This window comes from Zootoca vivipara, chromosome 6, assembly GCF_965207765.1.
Source record: "Zootoca vivipara chromosome 6, rZooViv2.hap1.1, whole genome shotgun sequence".
Classification (NCBI taxonomy): Eukaryota; Metazoa; Chordata; class Lepidosauria; order Squamata; family Lacertidae; genus Zootoca; species Zootoca vivipara.
The window spans coordinates 3,568,023-3,587,373 of NC_142589.1; the positions used below are offsets into that span (position 1 = coordinate 3,568,023).

A 19,351-nucleotide genomic window follows, 5' to 3' on the forward strand; every position below is an offset into this window, starting at 1 on the left:
GGACTTGCAGTAGGAGCAGTTGCCAGGACATTGTCCTGTTTGCCTCTGCATACCGGTAGTTCCTTATTTCAGATATCATGATATATTGATATATCACGATGTTTAGCTGGTAATATATCACGGTACAGTATTGAGAACCAGTAATCGCCCAGCCCTACTTTAGAGGTTGAGCGTGTGTGTGTGTGTGTCCGTCCGTCCTCCTGGAGGCGGAAGAGTCACACTCACTGTCACCCTCCTATGTAAAAGAGGTCCTGGACTTCCTAATTTTAAGATGCTGCTTCTTGCCAGCTGCACTTTCCATAGGCACTTGTCTTACTAATAAGCTCTCTGAGACATTTGCTATCCAATTAATCAGCACCAGTTTTATAAGTATCTGAAAAAATGTGCATGCACACGAAAGCTCATACCAATGACAAACTTAGTTGGTCTCTAAGGTGCTACTGGAAGGAATTTTTCTATTTTGTTCTTATTGAGTTATATAAGGTAATTCTATGAAGGTCTATTCTGAAACAAGCTCCATTGAGTTCAATGGGACTTACTCCCATGCAGCTGTGTACAGAACCACAGCCTTAATCAACTAATTAACTGGTTAAACATTGCGGCCCTAGGATATAGTGAAACCACACTTGAGCTCCACGTTTCATGGTATTTTTAACATCTTAAATTGCTGCTAACTTCTTGTTCCCTGATTAAATGCATCCATCTTTGTAGATTATTTCCATAGATCAAAACCTCATAACTGGCCATCAAAATTGGGTAATCATTTCAAAGTACTGCAGCTGATTTAGCTGGCCTGGTTTCATCCTCTTCATTGCACGCTTCCCCCCCTTCAATGCACGCTTTATTCCCCCTAACACATTCTATTTATTTATTGCATTTCTACCCCAGCTCTTCCTCCAAGGAGCTCAAAGTGACACATGTGGTCGCCCCCCTCCTTGTTTAATCCCCCCCAACCAGCCCTGCGAGGCAGGTTAGGCTGAGAGGCAGTGACTGGTCCAGGGTCACACCCAGTGAGCTTCATGGCTGAGTGCGGGATTTGAACCCCCGTTTCCCAGGACCTGGCCCAACACTCTAACCACTAGCTCTCTTGCCAAAGAGTGGTAGGGTGTTACACAGATGAGCAGAGCAGGTTTACGCTCAGAATTTCAAAGTCTTGCGGATACACCACCTGTATCTATTCAGCTTTGCGGGGAAGGAAGAAAACACCGTGACTGGACACAGTGGCTGGCCCCCATCCGTACTCACGGGGCAGAAGGCAGGGAGCCGAAACAGTAATTAGAACCAGTCAGTGCCAAGAGGAGAGGCAGAACCAACTAGTTTTGTCCCCATCGCCCCCCTCCCTGCTGACTTTCCAAGGGCAACCCCAAGACTGAGGAGCAGGAGGAAGCAGACAACCTTGGCCAGTGCCACCCCCTAGACTGGTTGAGGTAAGAAGGCAGGCAGATAGGTGGGGTCTGGATGAGGGCGACTGAGGTTGCTCTACAGGCTGCAATGGACCAGCCACCTCGGCCAGCAATGCTTTAGATCAGATTCTTTGTTTTAAAATTAATAGCACATAGTTAGAATTATGGATCTCACTCTCACAGGAGGTAATGTGGCCATCAACCACAAAGATGACTTTAAAAGAGTATTAGCCTCCTCCTCCAAGAATTTGTCTATTGATGGCTGCTAGCCATGATGGCTAAGCTGTGACTTCACAGTCGCAAACAGAAATGCTTTTGAATACCAGTCGTTGGAAACTGCAAAAGTGCTCCTCTGCTCGAATCCTGCTTGTGGGTTCTCCACAGGGCTCTGAGTGGCCTGATCCAGCATGCTCCCTTAATGTTCATAATATTATATGGTGTTATTGTGGGATGGAACACTGGGGCAGACAAGTCACAACAGTTCCTAGAGTGTCCACTAACAGGAACTCACCTGGAGGGACACCTGACTACAGGTCAGTTCCTGTTCCCTCAGACATGCAAATGAGTTGGATTAGACAAAAGCCCTAGCCTGCAATCACTCTCTCTCTTAGCTACTTCCTCCCTCGATGAGGACACATCTCCAGAGAATCTCTAGTTAGCATGGTTCTCACTCTAGGCCTGCAGCCAAGAGTGAGACCAAATGGAGTCTTACTTTACTAAGTAGTCTCTAGATGTATATATACTTGTAACTTTTCTAAGCAAGCCTGCCTTTCTGAGATTATGCTGTAACTCAGGATGAAACTGTAAGTAAACTCTATCTTATTTTATAAACACTGTGTTGTGTATTTCTTTTAAGAGGGACAAAGGGGACCTTTGCCAGGAAGTGTAATATTGAACTATAAAGTGTAATATTGTTATAGAGATTCTAGCGAATCTAACGCACATGCTTTGCTGCGCACAAAAGGGGAATGTCACTCTGCTAATATTGGAAGCTTGCTAACACAAGCTTGGATAGGATCTATCTAATAATATATCCTAATCCACATCCCTAACATTCCCATAGTTATTGGGGGTTCAATGTGATAAAGCACTTTGTGAAGCATGTTATTTAAGAAGCAATTTCATAAAAATTTAAATGGATATTTACACACAAATAAGAAACGACATAAAAACAGCAGGTGTGTCCCTGGCATTACTTGAATCTAGGCCATGGTCTCCCAGTCAGGGACTACACTGTCCACAAACACTGCACGTGGAGGCAGCCAATGACATTGCCACGATCAACTTCATGAGCCACCAGCTGCAGAGCCACTGTTATTGTTGGCATGTTGCTGGTATGATAGAGATTAGAGTGTGGCAAAACTAGGTTGTGCCCACTCTCTGCAACTTGCCATCATAAATCTGCATTGGGGGAGTTTAACGTCAGCATGGGGCAGGGTGTCCCGTGGTGTAGAAGGAGTTATTTTGGTAGAATGGCATTGGCACACGGCTTCTTAATGCTACTCAGCTAGTAGATCTTCCGTTTCCTCCTTCCTTTCATTGGAGGACAGACCACAGGCAATGCACTGCAATCACTTCCGGACAACCTGTTTATTCAGCATTCACTCTGATTTGATTGTACAAAGAATGCAGGATGGGAGGTTCTACAATGTTGTGTGTCTAATGAGCATTGATTTCTGATTTGTTAGTTCAGAAGCTAAGGTGGTATACATACCTCTCTGCCACAATAACCCTACAAGGTAGGTTAGGCTGAGAGGCAGTGACCGGCCCAGGCAGTAACACCCAATGAGCTAAGTGAGGGATTTGAACCCTTGTCTCCCAGGTACTGGTCCAGTATGCTAACCACTACACTGTAAAAGGTAAAGGGAGCCGCCCAAAGATGAGAGGGTCCATTAGGTCCAGTCGTGACCGACTCTGCGGTTGCGGCGCTCATCTTTCGTTATTGGCCGAGGGAGCCGGTGTACAGCTTCCGGATCATGTGGCCAGCATGACTAAGCCGCTTCTGGCAAACCAGAGCAGCGCATGGAAACGCTGTTTACCTTCCCGCCGGAGCAGTCCCTATTTATCTACTTGCAATTTGACGTGCTTTTGAACTGCTAGGTTGGCAGGAGCAGGGACCGAGCAACGGGAGCTCACCCCGTCACGGGAATTCGAACCACCGACCTTCTGATCGGCAAGCCCTAGGCTCAGTGGTTTTAACCCACAGCGCCACCCAAGTCCCTAACCACTATACTGTACTGGTTCTCAATTATACAACTGAGTATACAATGAGGTTATACAACGTTAGTTCAAGCAATCTTTATGTCAGATATTCAAAGCATCTTCCCCTTCATGGTCCTTATTGCAAACTGTCTGGGGTGGTGGGGTTGAGGGGTTTTTTGGATACAGGTTTTGTCGTACAAGAAAGCGAAAAATGCTATTGTTGCTATTATTAAAATTTGTATACCACCCTTCATCTGTAGATCTCATGGTGGTTTGCAACATAAAAATACAATATAAAAAAATAGAAAATACATGAGAAAAATAAAAATTACACAACCTGGATTTGACAGCATGTGAATGAATCCACCCTGGAATGTATTGGTGGTGTGGAAGCCTCCTGTGTCTCTGGCTGAATTTGCCAGGTATGTGGGGGTCCCCAAATACTATGCTTGATTGAATGCAAGCTCTTCTGAGCTTGCAGAACAGGGCACAAATGCCCTGACCATCATCCCTGACCACTGGCCATGCTGTTGGAGTCCAACAATCTCTGCAGAGCCACAGGTTCCCCATCTCTGCCAAAGCTTTCTGTTTGGAAGTCTTTTCTCAAAGGGCACCAAAAGCACTTTTAGGTTTCCTTATAAGCTTCGCGTCCCCTTCGGAGTTCTGGCCGCGCCTGCCGGCCGCCAACTTAGAAGCGGCGCGTCTAGCCCCGGCGCCGCACTCCGCACGCGCTCAGGAACCCGATTTCGCAGAGCGCCTCCGGAAGGCGGCGCTCCTTGCGCCAGCCCCTCCCTGCTCAGATGAGCGTCGTGCGGTTCTGCACGCCCGCCAGCCCCCGGCGGAGTGACGACGCCGGCGGAGGCGGGGCAGCGCAAGGCGAGGGCGGTGCGTCGAGTCCTCATCTCAACCTGGGTAGCCGGAGAGCCATGTGCGCGGCGGGCCAGCGCAGGATGCGATGCCTGGAGGGGCGCCGACTCTCTCCAAAATGGGGGTTACAGCTAGTTTCCGATGCTGCACTTGCAGGACAATAAAGAGCTAAAATCCCCAAACTGGCCTGTCTGCTGCCCCACCTTTAGGGCTGCTTTTGCTCAGCCGCTCCACGCAAGATGCCCAGACCGAGAAAGTGCCCTTTTGGTCGGGGAGGCGCAAAGGGAAGGACCCGGTGGGGCATTGGTCCCATTCGGATACGTGAGGCTATTCCCAAGCAGGCGCTGGTGTTGTTTTCAGAGGGAGGGCATGGATCCTGCGAGTTGTGTCCGAGTAGAAGCGCCTCGGATGGGTGTGCGTGCAAAACGAGCCACAACCCCCAGGGCGCGCGTTTTCCCTTGGGGAGCCTCTCCTGTGGGTGGGGAGGGCGCAGCGCTCTGCAGGCGCTCAGAAGCGCCTTGGTGGGCCACCGAGAGCTCCAAGCAGCCTCCTTCCTCCTCCTCCTGCTGCGAGGTTGAGGCTTTACACACCCTCCGGCCGGGGCCAATGGGAGGCGCCGGGCAGGGCGCGTCACGCGGGAGCCGGCAGGGGAGGATGGCATCGCTGGCGAGCCTCAAGAAGTCACTTTGTTCCAGCGCCGGGTAGCCAGGCAGGGCCGCCTCCGCCTCGTCCTCATCGCCGCTCCGGGGCTCCGGGCCCCACCAGCCTCGCCGCGCCATGATCGCCTCCCACTTGCTGGCATACTTCTTCACCGAGCTCAACCACAGCCAAGTGCAGCGGGTGAGGGCGCGCCCGGGGCCACGCCGGACGGCCTGCGAAAGGACCGGTCGGGGCTGGGCAAGGGAGCAGGGCTGAACGTCGGGGCAGCTCTGGGGCCCTTTCAGGAAACGGCAGTACGTGGGGGGGGGGGGGGTCGCCGCCGCTCTGCACGCGCTCAGAGGGCCGCGTAGAGAACGTTTGCTTGCTTTTTAAGCTGGAGCTTAAAAGCGGGGAATTTCCGTCTGCGCGGGAGACGCGGAGATCTCGTGAAAGGCAACCCAGGGACCCTCTCGTCTTTGGGCGGCTCTCATTTCCCGGGACAGGAGGAAGGGGCGGCGGCGGCGGCGGCGGCTGCCGCTACGATCTGACTACTGCGCTGGGAGAAATAGGATTGTATTAGTGGGTTCTTTGAGCTGCAGTAGGGGATGCGAAGCGCTCTTTCCCGCTTCGTTCCACGTGGAATGCAGATGGGACCTTTTCTCCCCTCCCGTTTGTGGGAGGCTGGACTATGCCCCCCCCCCAATACTCATGTCTGTTCCGTTCTCCAAACTTCCATGTATTGCAGAGGAGAGCGCCCCCCCCTCCACGACTATCTGGAAGAGATGGGGTCCCAATCCTGCTTTTTCCTTCACGGATAGTTGCTCCCTTCAGTGGTTCAGGATGGAGGGGGGGGGGAGTCCATACGACTGGAAGAAAGCCGCCCCTCCCCCTCCCCCCGCACATTTTTGGGGCTACTCCTTCCCCAGCCTCCTCCAGCCTTTATGATGCCAGGAGCGGGTGGTGGTGATGGAGAGATGATCTAACCCTTCCCCCCCCCCACCCGGCAGACAACAAAGGAATCGGTTTTCACTTTAAAATTACGCCCCGCCTCCTTGTGGCATCAGCTTCCGTGGACCTCAGCCTCGAGGCTGTAACTTTTTAAAACCTACCTTTTTAGAAGCTTGCTTAGTTTTGAGAACTTTAGGCATTGGGAAAACTTCTTTTTTTAGCCTAGCAACTCTGTGGGAGAGACTGGTGTGTGTGGTTGGAGCCTCAGGAGCAAGATTAATTGTATTTAAATGCAGATGACTTGAGTTTGCAGTTCCTTAAAATAATAACATGCCACGTGAAGATTTATAGGTATGGGCATGCTTCTGCATAGCCTATGGTATTCTGCATAGCCTGTGTGGTATTTCTTGAGTAAACCTGCACAGAATTGCCACTGCTGGCTTTTCGTTTCCAAAGCCCAGGCTTAATCTTGGCAAGGGGCATGTGCAGAGTGGAGTGTAGCTGCCCCGTAATGATGCAACATGCATCCATTTGGGGTTTTTAGGTGCCTTTAAGGTTTCATGTCAGCTGGATCGTGACCTCTTGGCTATCAAATCTCGCAAATGCCTTTCTGACACAAATGCCTTTCTGAGCAGCAGATGGCCACAGAAGGCAACCTCTTTCATTAAAGCATGCTGGTGGCTGCAATGTGCCAACACTACGTGAGTGCCCACAGCAGCAGCGGTTGGACGTGGGTGACCTGCAGCCAGCAGGACCAGCCCAAACCCTCTGATCCTCAAGGCAGAACATCCAAATGGCCACTTTGACCAAGCAGCGTCAGGGACAGGCTGTAGAGCGTCCGCTGTGCATGCAGAAGGTGCAAGGTACAATCTCTGGCATCTCCCAGTCTGAAGCCCTGAATAGTCACTGCCAATCAGTGTCAACAGTTCTGGGCTAGATGGACCAGTGATCTGATTGCTATTTTGCAGGGAGACATTTTCCTCAGCTCTTCCCCATCACAGTGAGTGGGGGGACTTGTACGCAGCAGGATGTCCCCCGGGGGTTGTGCATCCTGGCTCAGATCTGCCTGCCCCCCCCCCCACGACTCCACAGTTTCCCCGCAGAAGCCACTTTGTCCTGCCTGTTGGCAAGTCTTGCTGGCTCGTGTGCAAACAGAGCTGAAGCAAAGCAGCTGTTGCCTCCCAACAGGAACTGATGCAAGTGGGACACTTCTGCTTTTGGGTGGCTTACTATCTAGATCGGGGACCCAGGTGGCGCTGTGGTTAAACCACTGAGCCTAGGGCTTGCTGATCAGAAGGTCGGCGGTTCGAATCCCTGTGACGGAGTGAGCTCCTGTTGCTTGGTCCCAGCTCCTGCCAACCTAGCAGTTCGAAAGCACGTCAAAATGCAAGTAGATAAATAGGAACCGCTACAGCGGGAAGGTAAACGGCGTTTCCGTGTGCTGCTCTGGTTTGCCAGAAGCGGCTTTGTCATGCTGGCCACATGACCTGGAAGCTATACGCCAGCTCCCTCGGCCAATAATGCGAGATGAGCGCGCAACCCCAGAGTCTGTCACGACTGGACCTAATGGTCAGGGGTCCCTTTACCTTTACCTTACTATCTAGATCAGGGTAGTCCAACTTTTCATACCAAGTAGGACGCAAGAGTACGGTACTGTACTTGGATACAAAACCCAGAGCTGCACTCTGCCTTGTTGTGGTGGTGGTGGGGAAGCAAGGCCAAAATTTGATGCCTGCATGCTGCCTTCCCAAAGCTGGGAAAGCACTAACTAGGCTTTGGGAAAGTGGCCTGAGGTCTAGGAGGGGCATAAGATGCTGCTGAGGACTGCCAAAAAAGGGACTCTGCTGCATTGACCACCCTGATCTAGATGGTCCCTCAGACAGACGGACACAGCCTCTCAAAGTCACACAGGGAAAGGGCTGCCTCTGCTGTGCTTTTGATCTCAGGGAAACCTTTCCAACTCTTCTCTGCTCCATTCCCTTCATTCCAGCTGTTGGACCGTTCCAGCATTCCTCCTTCCTATGACTCCTGAGTTGCCGAGGAAAAAAGAGCTGCCCCTTTTTTCCTTGTGGCCCAGGGCTGGCTTGTGAATAGGGCTGTAAATCTTAGTGAGAATTATCAGGGTTTCTGAGGAGGAAAAGATCCTTTTTGCAAAGCAGGGGGCAGGGCAGAGAAGGTTTGCCCTCTGTGCAAGGAACGTCTGAAAAGCTGTTTTGATATTTTCTTCCCTCTTCTCCAGGTTTGGGGTGTGAGGTGTGGGAATGCCCTGCCGTGATGGGAGGGGAAGCATCATCACATGTGCAGAAGGGCTTAGAGGTTATTTGACACCAGGCTTAAAGGGGTCTGGAGAAAGAATCTCAAATTGTTTCCAACTATGGCTAAGTGCCTCTGCTTCCTTTCATTATTTGCTTTAATTCTTTCTCTCCTCCCTTTTCCTGTGCAAGCCTCTAAAATGTTACCCTGGTTTTAATATCTGTCCCTGGAGGAATGTGACTGCAAATACGCCAACACTGCATAATTTGTATCTCCTTCCTGACCTTGGGTTGAGAAATAACAAATGGAGAGCTCATGTGATCTCTTTCTATTGCTATGAAAGTCGCTGCAGTTATGACAAAGATCACAGATAGCATCAGAGTTGGCTCCGTCTGATTAGAGTGTCCTTTGCCCACCTGCTGACCTCCAGATGTTTCAGACTGCAACTTGCATCAGCACCAGGGGACACATCAACATCATACAACCAGGTTGACTGGTGGGAATTGTATTCTGAGCATGAGGATGGGGAACCCTTGAACCTTATCAAGAGAGGATGCCTTCTTCCTTGGCTGAGTGCTCATTGACTCACTCCATCCTCACCTGCCCATCCAAACCTGCAAGTAGGCCCTACATGTGGGTGAGGTTGATGGGAATTGTAGTCCAAGAGCATTTGGAGGTCACCAGTTGGTGAAGGATGTTCTATGCAGATGAAGATGTAACTGAGGGAATGTAGCATAATTGACATTCTTCTTTTTGATGGTTTACTTAGTTGCAACCCGGGAACAGCCTGTATGCCACAGCCTGGCCATTCCTTTGATCTTATTAATGGCTGCTCCCTGAGAAAGAATAGTTTGTCCCTCCTTGTTGAGGAGAGAAGGGTCTGAGCTTTTAACTATTTTCTGTCCAAAGTGGGTCACTTTTGGAAGTGATTCTTCCACTTAAAATGGACTATGCCTGCAGCAATCAGATCTCATTTGGATACGTGTAGTTTGGGACCCAGAAAATAAGGAGGCAGAAAAGAATTGGGGGGGTTGGGGGAAAGCACCCCCTTTCTTTTTGTTCAGGACACACCCTGGCAAACCAAACAGCTTGAACCTCAGTGGTGTGGCCTACCTTCCATGCGGCACATGGTGTGGAAGAAACTTTGGAAAAGTATTGCATGCAATTTGTAGAGCCCTTAGTGCAGTCAGAGACATAGAAACCCCCAAAGGGCATCCTTTTGAGGTAGCCCCTGCATCCTTGTTGGCACATTAGAAAAGGTTGGAGAGCACTTGATGGCATCAAGTGAGTAACTGCTCTTATGTAATGTGGGACGAAAAGTCCCAGATTCTTCCAATTCTAATCCATTGGGTTAGGGATGCGGGTGGCACTGTGCTTTAAACCACTGAGCCTCTTGGGCTTGCTGATCAGAAGGTAGGTGGTTCAAATCTCTGCAACAGGGTGAGCTCCCGTTGCTTGGTCCCAGCTCCTGCCAACCTAGCAGTTCGAAAGCACGTCAAAGTGCAAGTAGATAAATATGGTAGGTAAACAGTGTTTCTGTGCGCTCTGGTTTCTGTCATGGTGTTCTGTTGCTCCAGAAGCGGTTTAGTCCTGCTGGCCACATGACCTGGAAAGCTGTCTGTGGACAAATGTCGGCTCCCTCGGCCTGAAAGTGAGATGAGCGCCGCAACCCCATAGTCGCCTTTGACTGGACTTAACCGTCCAGGGGTCCTTTACTTTACCCTTTACCTTAATCCATTGTGTTATTCAGACTTGACCTAGAAGCATCTTGGAAGTACCAGAAATGGGTAAGGCTATTCTAGAGGGACCTGACTGACCAATTGCAGTTTTATTGTGGTTGGTGGAAACCAGCAATGTGTTCCTTCCAAAGAAAGAGGTGGGCAGGTAAAAATCTCCAGAGGGTTCCAAAGCTGTAAACACAAATCTCATCTTAGTTGGTAGAACATGAGACTCTTAATCCCAGGGTCATGAGTTTGAGCACCACATTGGGTGTAAATGTTGCAGGGGGTTGGACTAGATGACCCTTGTGGCATCTTCCAATTCTACAATTCTATGATTCTATTTTCCAGCTTTCCCCAGGATCTTTCCAGTTCAGAATCCCAGTTCCTCATGAACTGCCCTTGGGATGTGCCTGTTGAAACACTGCAACCATGTTATATAAGTCACTGGCTTTTGTTGTTGAGCTATAAACTCAGTTTTTCTGTAATCAAGGGATTTTGTAATGTTGTCCCTCTTTTCTTAATTAATACTTGCCAGTGTTTAGGAAAAGGAACTTCCCCAGCCCTTACTTATGAATGTGACTCATGGACATTTATGCTCTTGCAGAAGTTGCACCGTAGACTGATGCAATTTGAGGTGGAGGAGATGCAAAGGAAAGTCAGCGGGAGAGCTTTTGGCTTACAGTTTCTAGCAATTCAGGGCATCCATTTGTGTTTACATTGCTGGGATATTCCCAAAGAGGGCACATACACTGGCATACCTAGATCACTCTCAAAGTTGAGTTTCATTGCCAAGAAGTTTAGCATCATTGAGCAGAGTCTGTGGAAAGGGCCTGTGAGTGAAGTCATCCATCCACAGAATAGTTTCCATAATTAGAAGCACACTTACTAGTGCGTAAACCACTGAACTTAGTGAGGATTTGAGGATAAATGTACATAGGGTTGTGCTGTGAGGCAGCAATCATATGCAGACTTAGCTTTGGAGCAAGCCCAATTGAACTCAAGTGATATTTACTTCTGAGTAAACATGCGTAGAGTTGGACTATAATAGATCCTTGCTGTGCCTCAATCTTTGCCTGTTCTCTCTAAAGCTAATGACATGGAGTAGTGATTTTGGTTTAGGGAATCAAGCAAGCCAGCAAGTTGAGACAGGATCTGAATCCAAGTCTTTCAAAATCTAAACCCTTCCTGGCAGAACCCAATCAAAACCTACAAAGATGTTGACTAATACAGTATGATGTTTGTGGGTCTATAGCAGGTTGATTAGTTTGTTAGGGTAGATCTTAAATTCAAATCTGCTATTTAACTTGGTAAGTCTATCTATGTTTGATGAAGAAGCACATTAACTATTTTTGGAAAACCAAAATTTTTTAATTGTACCTTCTGGAAATATTAGGTAATGCTAAACGACGACAACAACAACTGCATGTAATTGGCAATCATTTTTAATGATTTCTATGCAATTTTATACACATTGTACTTACCAAGCAAAACTAAATTATATTAATTGAACCAAAATATATTATTGAACCAAAATATATTATTGAACCAAAATATATTATTTCCAAGTCAAGTTACAACTTTTTAGCACCCCTCATGTTTGGAATTTGAAAAATTCAACATGCCCTATTCATGCAGGGTTCTCTCCTGGGCTGACCTGGAGATGATGGGGCTTGAGCTTGGGACCTGCATGCAAAGTACTGTAGATGCTCTGCTGCTGAGCTACAGCCCTTCCCCTTGCATTATTGGCAGTGGCTGCTCTCCCTGCAAAAGGTGTGTCTGAATGTCGTGAGGCTGCAGCAGGAGGGCCCAGGATTCTGCTTGGTAATTGGTTGCTAACTCTCTGACCCAGCTAAGAGTTCAGACACAGGCTGTGGTGCTAACTGAGGGTGGAGATGAACCAGGGGAGGGAGGAACTGGACAAGCAGGAAAGTGACTCATGTTCTGCTGTGTGAAAGGGTTTTGGGTAACTGCCATGCTTCATTCATGAGGCCACAAGCAGGCCCAGTTTCTTCAGCCCTTGCTGGAGTAGGAAGTGATCTAAAGGCCCATGACACCCCCTTCAAGGCTTTCTGTGCTTCTCGGGATTGATCTAAATCAGGGGTCAGCAAACTTTTTCAGCAGGGAGCCGGTCCACTGTCCCTCAGAACTTGTGGGGGGCCAGACTATATTTTGGAAAGAAAAAAAATGAACGAATTCCTATGCCCCACAAATAACCCAGCACCTGGCCCCCGGGCCTTAGTTTGGGGACCCCTGATCTAAATCTTAGTTTGCTCACCTATGCTTAGCGTGTGGACCGTGGTGGGGCATCCACCAGAATAGTACCTTAGCTGTCAGAGCTCCTCCTCTTTAGCATTTTAAGGATAGTGTGGAACGTTAATATCCCAGAATATATTGGCTGTTTATCTTTTCAGAGATAATTTATCTTTCAGAGAGGGGCAGAGGATTATTATTATTATTATTTTTTAATGAGGCTCTGGAGTGCTCAACTTAACCTGAAGCCAAAGAGCTGCGTGGCTCTCTAAGCAGTGCTCAAGACCAACAAGCTGATGCAAGAAAACAGCAGTTCTCAGATGGGGTTTTAGCTGTGACTACAACTGTGCCAGCCCCACAGTAGCAAATGTTGATTGGGCTGCAGTCAGGGCAGTCTCGAGCAGGTCGGGCGCCCTGGCGCTGAGGGGCGGCGATCACTCTGGTGCCCCCGCCCTCGCACGGCGCAGCATGGCTTCCACGTGGCTTTGCCGTGCAGCGCCCTGGCGCTCCACGCCACCAGGACTCTACCTAGAGCCGGCCCTGGCTGCAATCAACTTTCAGCCATCAGGGGAACTTGTGTTGGGACACATGGCTCTGAGATCCAGTTGTTCTCAGGGTGTGCAAAGTGTTTCTTCACGTGGTTTCCCTAATTGCTGCCCACTGACTTCTGTGGGACAGTGGGTTGGTGGCCGCATCCGAAGGACCGGGCGAGTGACGCATGGCTTGTTTTGCCGTCTTTCTCCATACTTTTCCCATGAGCATTTCTGCGACTTTTCCAAATGTGTATTCTTACATAAGGAAGGTTGCGCCACAAACCTGGGATGCGTCTGAGAGGCAGCAGTGCAGAGTTAACAAGAACACTATTGTTCAACTTTGCAGTTTAAGAGCAGAGCCACACGCACCACATGTGATTCCTGTGTTTTTAATTTTGGCAATGTTTCCTTGATTTTGTACAGAACAGCAGAAGGCCAGATTTACAAGAAGAAGATGACACACTTCTTCCTCCTTGAGCTGGCACTGTGGAAATTCTCTATAACTCCTAGCATGGGACAGGCTGCTTGCCTTGAAAGATATGTGAAGTGGGAGGAGGCAAGATTTACAAGAAGCAGCCTGTCTTCCAACAAGTGTACAGCCCCTTCATACTCAAACCGGCAGAGGATTGTGAAAGCCACGCCCAAAGTTCCTGTTATGTGTCATTTTTGCTCCTATATGTGTAGAGAAATGTGGCTTGTTCTGCAAGCACGTCTTGCCCTGCCCCTTGGTTGTTTGCGTCATCAAGGAGGCATTTGGAATTTTTTGCATTGTATTGCATGGAGAAAGTAGAGGAAAGTTTTTCTCCCTCTCACAACAGTAGCATCTGGCTAGCCCCTCCAGCTTGCTTAGGTAGTTAAGCAGAAGAGTTTATTTATTGCATTTATAGCCCTCCTTTTCCTCCAAGGAGTACATAGTTTACTCCCCTCCTCAGTTAATCCCTACATCAACCTGGTGAGGTAGGTTAAGGGGCTGCGACTGGCCCAGGGTCACCCAGTGAGCTGCATGGCTGATTGGGGATTTGAACCCTGATCTCCCAGGTCCTAGTCTAGCACTCTAACCACTACACTACACTGGCTTCCTGGAGCACCTCTGCTATGGGGCAGCTATATAATAATATAGGCTAATAAATATGGGGAAAGCAAAATGTCACTGAGAGAAGAATCTGAAATATTTTCTTTGAAGCTTGAATTTGTTTTATTCTGGATTGCTTCGTTGGTGTTTCAGTGTGTTGTAAACCACTTTGAGATTCTTTCTTTAAAACATAAAGCAGTATAGAAACTAAATGAATAATAATAACAATAATGAATCTCACTGGGGGGGGGGGAATGGTGCCTTGACATTCCTTTGTGGCAACCTAGTTTAAGGTGCTATTTGGCAATTACGTAGATTATATACCTGCGTTTCTAGCACTCCTCTCATTCCTTCCACTTGTGTGCTATGACACACACTTGTGGCTGAGAAGGCTCTCTAAGAGACAGCAATTGCACAGGCTGCACCTGTTGGAATTCCTTCCTTGGGAGAAGGCGACTTTCTGCTCCCTGGGTGTCAATTGACCATTCATGTCTCCCTTTTCCTCCTGGGCTGGGCAGCTTTTTCTAAGCCTTGCCTTGTGTTTGCTTAGCCTGGCAGGCTCCGGGGGTTTTCTGCGTTCCATAATTTCCTCATTGGAAGTTGCCCAGACTAAGCCGCAGCAAGGACAGAGTTTCCCCTTTCATTGACATATATTGTGTGTCTGTGGGGTTGTGGCATATGGAATTTGAGATCTGGATAACTAACTGTAAAACTAAACATTGCTACCTCGTGTCATGAGGGAGGAATGCAGAAGCCGAGGTTTGGGCAAGATCTTGCATTCCTTGACCTGCCTCCCCTATGAGTTCTGTTTTCTGGACTCTGCCTCATAGCCCTCCAACTTCCATGGTCTTGCCCTCATCTTCTGCCCTGACTCGTGATCTCCGATGGTTCTCTTTTGTGGAAACCCGGATCTGTGAGGCAGAATGCACGGTGCAATATTAAGTAAATATTTACACGTCTGTTTAATAACTAGCCCTGATATGAAATCAGACAAGCAAGCTGGATCAGTTCCTCTGTGAACCACATGCAGTGGTACGGTCATTGATTTCCATGGATCTATACTGAATAGAGCCTAGCTGGATGCAACCGAGGGCACTCTGCACCTGCCTTTTGCAACCTGGCGCCCTCCAGATACTTTGAACTACAACTCCCATCAGCCCCAGTGCTATATGGCCCTGCTAACTTGTAGTGGCTTTCTGGTGTAGTGCTCTGCCACTGAGCTACAGCCCTTCCTCTCATACTTCTGTTCCTTTACCCGCTTCTGTTCCCCACTCAGCCTCTGCCAAGCTGATGGGCCAGACAAGATTTGGCCGATTGTCCACATTGCCCAATACCTTTTGTAAGAAGAACAGTTCGTTTTTCAATGTTTTGTTGTTAGAACAGGAAGAATTCTCAGTACTCAGCAGGCTTGATACTTTTGCTAATTGTAGAGACAAATGGATCAACACTCGCCCCTAATCAGGTGGTGTAGATAGGCATGGTTTTATTCTGAGAGCTCACTTAAAAAACCCAAGTCTGTCTAGTGCAGCACCCAGCCTTTGCAGTGCGCAACCACTTGCTGATTCTGGGAAGCCCCAAAGTCAGAGCCAAGCCCCACAGCGGCATCTGCCCCTGCTGCGCTTGTCAGCAGCTGGTCTTCAAAGACCTGCTGCCTCCAATAGGGGAGGCAGAATGTATCCATCATGCCTGGCACCCATTGCCAGCCCTATCCTGTGTAAAACATTGGCCCCTTTCCTAGAGGCATTTAGATCCCATGATCAGCTTTCCAGCTTTCACAATCTTTTGACGTGGGTAATAAAACGCATCGCGCCCTTTTCTTCCGAGGCAAGACGGCCCCTGGCAGACCCAGAGGCTCCCAACTGGATTCCAACCAAGCAGCGGGTTCTTGCAGAGCTGGTGGGCGGCTCTAGGTTTCGTCAGTCTCTGAAATGTTCCACCTTTATAGTGTAGCACAGAAAAGGACAAGCTCATAGGAAACACAGGTCCATGTATAACAGCAGACCTGTTGCAACAAGGTTTCCTTGGATTCGGGAGAAAGGGTCCGACCTTGCCACATGGCTCTCTCATGGCACCTCCGAGAGGTCTGTGGTGGACTGAGATCACCAAAGACTCGCGGATTAGCACTGTTGCGATGTCTCTTTCAAATGTCAATTTGACTTCACTTTCCCCTCTCCTCCCCCAGATTGACAAATACCTCTACCACATGCGGCTTTCAGATGAAACCCTGCAGGAGATCTCAAATCGGTTCCAGAAAGACATGGAGAAGGGCCTTGGGGTGGATACCAACCCTACAGCCTCCGTGAAAATGCTGCCAACGTTTGTGAGGTCCACCCCAGATGGAACAGGTAAAGGGCCACCGCCCAGGAAAGGGTTAAATTTCTGAGTTCTGGGACCCGTCTTGATCTGTCAGGAATGCTTTGATGGTGTTTCCTGCTTGGCAGGGGGTTGGACTGGATGGCCCTTGTGGTCTCTTCTAACTCTGTGATTCTATGATTCTGTCATGGAACCATGGACTTGAAAAGGACCCACAGGGTCATCTAGTCCAACCCTCTGCAAGGCAATGGGAGGTGACAATTAAACAGGAGAGTGTCTCTGAGCATGTGCCAAGTGTTTTTTCCTCTATGTAATTGAGACTGTTAACAGACATACTGTACTTCTCTGCAGCCACTGGCCACTTTCTAAAGAGGCAGGCCTGACCTTCAGCCTCTGGAGCCTGCTGTCCACAAAGGGTGGGGTGAGCTTCCAAATAGCTCCTTTCTGGTCCCCGTTGCTGGTCTCTTGGCTCTCGTCTACTTAATAGTTTCACGTTCAAGAAAGAAAATAGTTTCTAGGGAGATGAAAATAATTTAGGAGGTTTTTATTTATGTGTTTGTTTTATACCCCACCTTTCCTCAAGTTCAAGGTAGCAGACATGGTTTCCCCCTCCCCATTTTGCCCTCACAACAATCCTGTGAGGTAGGTTAGGGTACGAGAAGGGGGTCTGGCCCAGGCTCAGCTGGTGAGTGGTGGAATTCCCAAACCGTGGTGTCTCCCAAGTCTTAGCCTAGCACTCTAACCACTACACTGTGTCTTCTGCCTATGTGTGTGTTTTGTGTGTGTGTTGTGTGTGTGTGTGTGTGTGTGTGTGTGTGTGTGTACACATGCACACATATATTATGCACATGCACACAGACACACTGGATTTGCTCACTGTTACCTCTGGTCTGACAGGTTTTGCAAGTTTTTGAAACGATGGGAAAATGTGTAGACCCTCCTTACCTAGAGGCGAGAGGGCAGTGAGCCTGCGAAGTCTGAGCAGATGCCCCCCTACTCTGTGTCCCCTTCAGCCCTGCAGAAAAGTCCCCAGCTTCCCATCCACGGCCTTTGTGGACTGCACCCCTGAGATGGTTACGTCTGAATTACTCTCAGGCAAAAGGGAACAGAAAGCCTTTCAGTCAGCACCAAAACTGGCTTCAGTAAGGGAAGTCTGGGTCATTTGATGGTTAGCAGCCAAACTGACCCCCTGAAGTTCAGGAAGTCATGGACTGAAAGCCTCCAGCTCCTCTGCCAGCTCTTTAGTGGGGCGTTTCCTGTAAACACCCTTTCTTGGCTTTTTGCTGTTTCCTCAACCTGGTGTCTTCCCTATGCTTTGGGCTTCCATTCCCATCAGCCCCGGCAATGTTGCTGTGCTTCCCAAGTCATAGGATTGTAGAGTCAGAAGGGACCCCCCAAGGGTCATGTAATCGAACCCCCTGCAATGCAAGAAGCGCAGCAGCTCACTCCTTGTTTTCATGGCTGGGGTGGGAGAGATTTTTCACTCAATAACTCAAAGGTTTGCACGTGTGCTTAGGTCCAGTAAAGAGACCGTTAGGGACATTTGCCCGTCTCACAAGGACAGAGAGCAGAAATGAATACTGTTAAAGCAGGTTGAACATGGCATGAGGCCGGGCATTATCACTGAACTTGTTAGAATCATAGAATTGTTGAGTTGGAAGGGACTGAGGACAAACCAATTTCTGGCTTGTCTGGCTTTTATGTATTCTTTTGTAGTAAGTTAGCTTAATCATTGTTACTGTGGACCAGATATAGTAGGAATCATAGAATCATAGTTGGAAGAGACCACAAGGGCCATCCAGTCCAACCCCCTGCCAAGCAGGAAACACCATCAAAGCATTCCTGACATATGCCTGTCAAGCCTCTGCTTAAAGACCTCCAAAGAAGGAGACTCCACCACACTCCTTGGTAGCAAATTCCACTGCCGAACAGCTCTTACTGTCAGGAAGTTCTTCCTAATGTTTAGGTGGAATCTTCTTTCTTGTAGTTTGAATCCATTGCTCCGTGTCCGCTTCTCTGGAGCAGCAGAGTACAATCTTTCTCCCTCCTGCCACACCCCCATTTTTAGCTATTACAGTGGTACCTCTAGTTCATAGCTGTCAACTTTTCCCCTTTTTTAAAGGGTAATTCCCTTATTCCAAATAGGATTCCTTGCGAGAAAAGGGAAAAGTTGACAGCTATGCTCTAGTTACGAACTTAATTCGTTCCGGAGGTCCATTCGTAACCTGAAACTCCTCTTAACGAGAGGCGTACTTTCACTAATGGGGTCTCTTGCTGCTGCTGCGCCGCCAGCACATGATTTCCGTTCTCATCCTGGCGCAAAATTCTCAACTCGAGGTAACTCTTCCAGGTTAGCGGAGGCATTTGTAACTCGAGGTACCACTGTATAATCATGGCAGGATTTATAAGGTTAAACACTGTTTCATGACCACTTCCCAAAATAACATATTTTAGATAACCAAGCAGAAATATTTCTGGTGCCAAGGGTATATGGGCTCCTAAGGTGCTGGAGATATTGCCCTGAGCAGATTTCCATAATATTTCTATTTGAGAACAATTCCAAGAGATGTGTATGTAATCTGCTTTATTCAGTTCACATCTCCAACATTTATCCCACCCTAACTTAGATATTAAGTTCAGTTTATAAGGCGTTGAATACCATTGATGAAGGGCTACAAATTAGTTTTCCTTTAGGTCTGCTGGAGTTAGAATGAATGTGGGGCAGAGGCATTTTGGAAGTGTGAGAAGGTGAGCTGAGCACCCTAAGGAAAGCAGGAGAATTACAAGGCTTGGGGCTGAAGAGCAGGCTGGGATAGTCTCGGTTTGCAGACTTGGCAACAGGGTCTTGACTTGGCACTGGGCTCTTGTGTTCTCGGAAAGGGGCTGGTGGCTGGTCAGAAACCCCCCTGCATTTGACCCCTCCACATGTTGTTGTTGCTGCTGCCACCCTCCCCCCTCAAAAGCAAGGCCTGGGGAGCCTGGGTTTGGGGCCAGCTGGTTCCTAAGAATTGCCTGGATGAAAACCCTGAGGAGAGGCAGCTCCCTGTCCAGCTGGAGGAGCAGGCTGCCCACATGAACTGTTGCAACACTGGAATCTCCTCTTGAGTTGGCAGAGAGACAGGCCCCGAAGTGGGGAAGGGTCATTGGAGG

General features: G+C 48.7%; 1 protein-coding gene across 3 annotated transcripts in view; it reads left to right on the forward strand.

Moving 5' to 3' along the window:
• LOC118087010 (hexokinase-2) overlaps positions 1-19,351 on the forward strand; it is a 56,839-nt gene that overhangs the window by 13,910 nt on the left and 23,578 nt on the right. The window contains exons 1-2 of one of the 3 annotated variants that reach the window (XM_035119183.3): positions 4,998-5,312; positions 16,071-16,233. In XM_035119183.3, coding sequence (XP_034975074.1) covers positions 5,250-5,312; positions 16,071-16,233 — 226 coding nt within the window. In that variant the 5' untranslated portion in view covers positions 4,998-5,249. Of the gene's footprint in view, positions 1-4,997; positions 5,313-16,070; positions 16,234-19,351 lie in introns of those variants that run through there. The other 2 variants (XM_035119181.3, XM_088671444.1) reach the window with 2 other exon arrangements.